The sequence below is a fragment of the Mus caroli genome, chromosome 10, assembly GCF_900094665.2.
Source record: "Mus caroli chromosome 10, CAROLI_EIJ_v1.1, whole genome shotgun sequence".
Lineage (NCBI taxonomy): Eukaryota > Metazoa > Chordata > Mammalia > Rodentia > Muridae > Mus > Mus caroli.
This window is the reverse complement of record NC_034579.1, coordinates 76765231-76773139: the sequence shown is the minus strand read 5'-3', so window position 1 is coordinate 76773139 and position 7909 is coordinate 76765231. Positions and strand designations below refer to the sequence as shown.

The following is a 7909-nucleotide window of genomic DNA, read 5'->3' as shown; positions in this document are numbered from 1 at the left end:
TGTCCTGGCACTCACTTTGTAGACCAGGCTGGCCTCGAACTCAGAAATCCGCTTGCCTCTGCCTCCCAAGTGCTGGGATTAAAGGCGTGCGCCACCACGCCCGGCTGCATGTTTTTTTCATTCCTGTTTTATAAGCAAACTCTCCAGTGTTGAGAAACATGTAGCCGCTGGCCTGAGACCTCCAGTGCCCAGCGTGCGTCCTGGGAGAAAGAGACCCCTCCCCTCATCCCCTCATTCCCCACCACACACACATACAGAGCAGCACCCACAGAGCTTGACAAGAAGCCAGGCTCTGGTACACTTAGCCTCCATCTGAGGTCAAATTTCAATTGGCCCAGAAGCTGTCCGAGTTGTGCAATTTACAGAAAAATCAAATGATGAAGAGGCCTCTCCTAATTGAGGGTAATTCAGGAAATAACTCTTGGTAAATGGCAGCTCATCCAGCTGTGTTACCATTTGGCAATGGCTGAGGTCACTCCGCCACCCCAACGCTGCTTCTCCTACTGGAAATATGTCAGATTCTGTTCTCACATAGAGCCACAGAAAAACCCCAGTTGTTCCAATCACTTCCTCGCCATATTTCCATAGATGGTGTCAAAGAAGGGGGCGTTCCTGAATCTTCTGTGTCTGAACAGAACAATGGCCTACAGAGGCAGCAAGGGTTAGCCACAAACTCCCAGGTAGCACACACCACCTCAAGAGGGAGGGGCTTCATTAACTCCCCCATTACCAAGGTGCTCACAGAGGGGGCTTGTGGCAGACACACCTACAGGAGCTTTTCAAACTACACCGCTGGGTCTGCTCACTGTCTAGGACCTGTGTGCAGTGGACGTGTTTGAACATAGACTGCTCACGGAGACATAGACATCCATGGTCTTTTAAATGGGTGTCTCTAGCTCGAAAAAAGCCTGAGATACGACATAAATCAAAACAAACTGTGCGCTTAGTGAGTGACTCCTAACTCTGTCCTGATTTGAGAGTGTCCTCGGAGGCAGGAAGCCCCAGAGATGTCCGTCTGTGCACCCTGAGTTCTGAGTGCAGGTGTGAGCTGCTGTGCTCCACCTTCTACGTGAGTCCTGGGGGGGAGAACTCAGACCCTCCTACTTGTGAGGCAAGCCTTTACTGAATGAGCCTTTGGAATGTGAGGTCTTTGACTTGCAGAAACCTATATGACAGGCGTTTTCCTCTAATTCTCTACAGATGAGGAAGCCCAGGTTTGTGGAGGTCCGGTAATGGCCGCAGGTCATATACCTGGGTTAGCATCCCTCAGTTCTTTCAAGTATCTAATCTTCTCCTATGACCTGAATTGCATCTCCCTCCAGGTCTCCACCTGTCCTAGCTTGATTGGATATGTGACCAGGGTAGCTTTTTGCTTGAATATAATAGAGCTGCTAACCATGGAAAAAAAAAAAAAAAGACAGCCCACTCACTGTCCCTGGCTTTGTAGAGATCCTCGCTGGCCTAATGTCACTTGCCATGAATAATGTAGCACTCAAGAGACTGCTATAGGTAGGGACAGGTTAATGTAATATTTCGTCTTTGCTAGCCAGCTGCCATTCTGCTGGGCCAACTATCGGTAATAGCCCTGCAGAAGGAGCCAGTCTACGACTAAATCAATCCCTCTTTGGCTGGTGGACAGCTGTTGGGTCAAAGCAAGATAATGAGACATGCTCATCATTTACCAGGTGGCTGCTAATGAGGAGATTAATGCAGCAGAGTTAGGGCTGAACAACGGCTGCCCTTTCTGGCCTTCCTAGGCAGGTACCACCCCCAACATTCTCTGCAAACAGCAAACTGCTGAAGCAGACAGCCTCCCCCTTCCTGATTATTTGGAAGATGCAACTGATCTCTGGAAACCTCATCTGATGTCTGGTCCTTCCCCTCCGCTTACAGGACAGGCTGGGGTATTCCTTTCAAGGGGGAACTTGTCCCAATGTGTTATCTGGGGCACAGTTTCTGTGGGTAGCTGCAGAAAGCAGGGACCCTCTTATCCTTAGGACAACATTTGCCTCCATATGGAAAGACTTCAAGCCTGAGTGTATTGTTAAAACAAGAACACAAGATGGCCTGTTCTTTAGACTCAAAAGTGTCTGTAACTGAAGGTCCTAGAGGACCCTTCAGCCCTGTGCTGCTGAACTCAGAAGCCCAGAACAATAACCTCAGACACACTGGCAAAGTCCTAGACTGGATAAAGTCAGCCCCCGCTGGGGAAAGACCTAGGCTCCGGGCAGTTCTTCACATCTCTAAGTGCATCCCATGTGTGGTCAAAACTGAGAGCCACTGGTTTAGCACAACGCCTTCACTTTACAGACAGTGGTGCTGAGACCAAATCTTGGGGGGCTCCAGCTGTAGAGAAGCCCTTCCCCTGAACAAGCAGCTGAGTCAGAGGTCCACCTGCTTCATGAATTGAGGGTCTCCCTGCGACCCTGATGCCCACCTACCTCCACTTCCTCTCTCTCAAGATGAACACTTATGACCCAATCTCCCTGGGACTGAGGGCTTTTCCTGTCCCTTCCAACCAGGCTCCAGCACCTGCTGTTTGCTCTTGTCCTCTGCAATGCTAGTCTCTCCTAGCAGTGTATGTGTCTTCAAAGGCCTCTTCCTCTTAAGAGTCCCCACTGTGCACAGGACTTGGGGGGAGGGGTGCTAACACTACATCTCCTCTCACCTTTCCTGCTCTCTCTCTCTTCTGGGACCTTTTTTTCCTCTGTTTATTCTTTAAGAACCCATAGGACCAGCAAAATGTGCTGAGCACTGCAGAAAACGCTACCCAGGTCAGGGTGAGGAACGTATCCACAGACTCCTTCCAGCCCTCCACCACAGTAGCATCTCTCAGTGTAATATTTTCAGTGGGATGGACACCTCTGAGGAGCGGGAACCACCATCCAACAGCAGAGTTCTTAGAGGTGACTTCTGCTTAACCTAGCTCCAAGCCAGGGCATAAAGTCCTCTCCTGCCTTGGCCGGACACCAGACTATGAAGAAAGGAAACTGCCAGCTGGAAACGCTTATAGCACATCTACTGTGGGTTCCACACCACTCCATGGCCTCAGCTCTGCTCACTGACAGCTTTCTCTCTGGGTCCATGGCCCCATGCCCGGCTGGGCCCATGCCTCGCCTTTGACATATTAGGGAAGGAGAGTCTTCCGGAAGCTTTTTTTCTAAGTGCCAAGGCTCCCTCCTCCTACAGGCTAGCAGGGTAAGAAAGACCCAGTCCTGTCATTTAGTAGTACATGATCTTGGTGCACTGTGCAGCCTCTTAAAAACTTAGCTACCTTCTAAAAAATGAGGTTATCAAGAGACCTTCATCTGGAAGGGGGACTTGTAAAGGCTCAGTGAGGGGTTGGACCATGGGTCACTGGTAGGGAAAATGGCTGCTCAAGTGTTCAAGGGGCCTTGGGTTCAACCATCTCCAACCCAACAAAAGCAAGAGCAATGACCCTTGTTTAGAATATGTCTAGAATAGTCACAGGAATGTATTCCTTGTTCAGTAAACACCAATTGTCTTTCTCCTTCCTCTCCTTCTTCTTCACTCCATCCTTAATCCTGTGCATCCCTGGAGGAGAAGAAAGTTCACTTCAGCACACCAAGAGATTGCCCCGTAACTGAGGTAGTAGGACCTCAGAGTTTCAGCCATATTCAGCAACACATCACCCAGAACACTTGTAGATCTCTAAACATCTGGACCCAGGGACTCCAGGAAGCCCCCGTTCAGACCTAGCTATGCTGCTTGCAAGTTCGTGGCCAGCACTGAGCCACGCACCCTGCCCCCTTAGAATGCTCTAATAACAGGGCAGGCACACATGCTAAAGAAAGCCATAGCAGGGCAGGCCAAACCGCGTGAATGAAACTGTGAAGATTTCAGGGAAGCCATGAGAGGCCGGGAGGTGGGGAAGCAGGAGGACAAGCTGTCTCACCCTCGATGACATTCAGGGACAATTACACCCTCTCAACCAGCTGAGAGCAGTTCTCTGCCTTGTGGGTCAGCACTGACTGAGCGGGGGCAGCCTGCAGATGGCTCGGCCCACAAGTCTGTGGTTGGCAACTCCTGAACTTTCGGTGACTCGGCGCCAGCTGATCCGATCAGCAATTATGTTTTATTTTGGGGCCAGGGAGACAGCAGAGAACCAGGAAAATTATAAGACATTACAGTGCTATTTTGCTAAGAATATCGACTGGGAAGGATTTTTTTTTTCTTAACCAATTGTTCTTTGGATGGTTTGGGGGTTTCAGTGCACTAAGAAAGCCCCAGATGCTGAAGTCAGAGTAGAGGCAACTGCCCCTGGGCTGATTTCACTCTTTATCCAGGGAAAACCTTGTTGGATATACATCTGTTTGCAGGAGGAGGGTGGTTCCTGCCAGGAGGATTTTGAGGGTAATAGTCACCAGTACCAGTCACTAGTAACTGCGTGCAATTTCCCCGTTCCTTCTGTGATTGGATCCTCACTGCTTCCTACTAGCGATCTGGGCTCAAATAAATCATATACAATTATTAGTTTCACTTCTCTATCCATAAGAGGGGAAATACCATCTAGCTCAGAGCTCACCATACATATTCAGTGAGCTGAATCCAAGACCCAGGAAGTGTCTGGCCTAGCCTATGTATCTGAGATAACTAAGAAGGCGCTTCTTGAGCCGGGCGTGGTGGCGCACGCCTCTAATCCCAGCACTCGGGAGGCAGAGGCAGGCGGATTTCTGAGTTCAAGGCCAGCCTGGTCTACAAAGTGAGTTCCAGGACAGCCTGAGCTATACAGAGAAACCCTGTCTCTAAAAACAAAAACAAGAAGGAGCTTCTTGCTGTTAGGTGAATTTCTTGTCGTAAAAAATAAATGGTCTCATTTTTACCATCCTGTTACTAAGACCAAAGAGACACCCAGAAAAAAAAAAAAAAAAAGCTGCGAACACCATTTCTGGGAGCCGTTCAGGTTAGAGCGATCAGAGTTTGCCACTTGCCTCAGTGACGACGCTGCTCCAGGCTCGGCAGCTGAGCTGGTAGGAAACTATGAGAACGTGCAGGGGAGCTCAGCCCGGCGTTAAGCCTGGACATGACTCAGGAAGGCAAGGCTGTCTAAGCTCATCAGCATGTCCCCATCTTAAACTCCGCAGCCCACCGCTAACCAGGGCTGCTTCTTCAAAAACAAGCCCTGCTTAAGGACTGTGCAGGGACAGGGCATAACTGCCACTTGTAAAGGAAACTAGACCCAGAAAACTACCTCCACAGGAAACGGGGTGATCTGCCTGAAGAGTGTTTGCTGGATGGGCTGGAGAGGCCAGACAGTGTGCCCAAGATGCCCTTAAAGGATAGTGACTCATTTACCAGTGCCCTCCCCTGGTTGTGTTAGTGAACGTACCTTTCACTAACACAACACTCACTGTGAAGAGGGATGACAGTAGATGGGATAGTCGCCTTTCCTCTGACTGGTCTGACAAAAAAACAGACGAGGCCGTCCATGCACACCAGTCCTGGGACAGAGCAAGTACCCATTGCAGGTGGCTATATTAGCTTCAGTGCCCTCTAGGCCCAGTCTCTGATATGCCAGGGGGTCAGTGAGGGAACAAACCAGGAAATCACAAGCCCCATAGCGGACAGTCAGCACAGAAGGTCACCGCACCGCCTCTTGAATACAGCAGTTGGTATTAGTCCCCGAATGTCATAAAAGAGGGGTGGCAGTCAAAGCGTGGTTATGTGGCCCGTGCAAGGTCACAGAGCTAGGAAATGATGTCACTGGACTTTGACACCAAGTCTGACTCTGAAATCGAGGAAAGTGACAGCTCACAGTCATCCTCCAGAGTTCCAGAGGCATGCTGGGAAACGGGCACCTAGTGCGGGCTCATCACACCTTCCGGCTTGCGCAGCTAGAGACGTGGGAAGAGGGAACCTGAACCCTGAGCTTTTGCTCTTTCAAATGTCACAGATACTTGGGGAACCCTGACATCAACCAGGCCCAGTGTTAGGCACCGGATGTATATGGTAGGCAAGACCCAGTCCATGGGCTTTCTCCCCAGAGGGTCAGCTACAGTAGAAGTGACTCTGCCTATGCATCTTGCATCTTGTGCTGTTCATCAATACAGGATGTCCAGAGGGAGTGCGGATGGTTCTGATGGAGTAGCCTGGGTGAGTTTCAATAGAGCATATCAGAAATTCTATGTGTGGCCAAAGCCTGCTTGATCTTTTTATGAAGATGACAGAGTAGACAAGCTAGGAAACTTACAATGGCCAGGTCACGGGGACAGCAAAGGAACCCAATATCAAATCCCCCTTGAGTCTCTCTCTGTAAAGGCCAGCAGAGGAAGCCTCAAGAGGCATTGAGTTTGCAATCCTCACCTAGAGCCTCAAGACAGAGAATCAACAGGGCACCACTGAACACCATTAGGTCACCAAGGGTGCCCGGATTCTAGTCCTATTTTTCCCCCAGAAGGGAGCACAGGTGGAAGGCTAGAGGGAGAAAGTGGAGCCAAGAAGCTTTTAAGTTTGTGCCTTTGCAATCACTCTAAGAATCTGTCCTCCTTGAGATCCGAGCATATTATCTTCTCCCTCAGGCACCATGTTCTATGGAAATACATAATTGAGATGGAGCACAAAGTGAAGCCCTGAGATCATGAGCGTGCTGATCTCCTCAGCACGCACTCATTTCTCAGCAGTTACCAAGGTCTGTGGGCATTGGCTTGGTCACTCAATCAGGAGAGACACTAACAGACATTTCTACAGAAGGACGGGCTCAAGAGTCTCCACACCAACTCAAGTGGCCTGAGGTTATTGCTCCTGACTGCTCCTCACTTCCCATGGAAGGCACATTCCACTCCCCACCCCAACCTCCACACTCGACACCTTGTTAAACGAATCAGTCAAAAAAACCAGCAACAGTTACTTTACACCCATGCCCCAACCAGGGGGTCTTCTGTAGTGAGGTCATCACTGGGTCTCACTCACTGCATGCAGAGTTTATCCATGTGCACACCTTTCTGGGGGTGCCAGCGGAGAGTTGCACAAGCTTGCAGACTTTTGAATTTCAGAGTCCCATTGCTAGGACCTGGGACGATGTCACATGAGATTTGTTTATATTGCATATGCATCTCACGTACAGTGTCCTGAGATAACTTTGTACAGTATTTCAGTGCACCTGCATTTTGACTGTGATCCATCACATAATATCAGACACGGGTGGTACTTTTCCACTTGTGGTACCATGAGGCTGCTCAAAAGGGTTTGAGTTTGGGAATGTTTCCGGGAAAGGATGCTGAACGTGAAGGCAGGAAAGGGGATGTCAAATCCCCAGAACACACACTGATAGCAACAAGGACCGGGGTCCTACCTGGATGGGATTGTAGAGCTCCTGCAGGGGACTTCTCGATCCCTTCCGGCAGCAGATGTCCACACCAAAGGGGTTCCTCCGCATGACTGGGGAGAAAAAGTGAAGCTCATCAGAAAACAGCTATAAAGGCCTGCTGGCTGTCAGAGGCAAAGGCATCTGGGAGGGAGGAAGAAACAGGATGCAGAGAGGAAGGAGCAGCTTCTAAGCAAAGAGCCCACTGCTGTCCAGGCCGCAACAGCACCACGCCTTTCTGTCCCCATGCCCCCCAGCACAGACCACACTAGAAATGCTTTCTGCCGCACACAGGAAAACAGGACAGGCATCTAGAGCTCACTGGGATGCAGCCACTTTCAGAAGGCATCAGAGTACCCAAGGGAACACGTGTGGCTGTGCCGGGGTGTGGGATCCTAGTCTCACATCACCTAGCAACAGGGCTGTGGTCTGAGAACCTCACTGTGAGGTGACATAGTCCCATACACTGACAAGATGCGAGACGGTTGTTCACAGAGGTCCTGTTGACGAGGCTGCTGAAGAGGGTACGGAAGACTGCCACTGTGAGCATGAGTCCCAGTTTGCTTTCTGTTGCTGTGACAAGGG

The 7909-nt window shown here is 50.2% G+C and overlaps 1 protein-coding gene across 2 annotated transcripts in view; it reads right to left on the bottom strand.

Annotated features, from left to right (window-relative positions):
• Window positions 1-7909, bottom strand: part of Chst11 (carbohydrate sulfotransferase 11) — a 213588-nt gene that overhangs the window by 97273 nt on the left and 108406 nt on the right. For both annotated transcript variants that reach the window (XM_021174780.2, XM_021174779.1), the window contains exon 2: window positions 7313-7398. In XM_021174780.2, the coding sequence (XP_021030439.1) occupies window positions 7313-7398 (86 nt within the window). The remainder of the gene's footprint in view (window positions 1-7312; window positions 7399-7909) is intronic.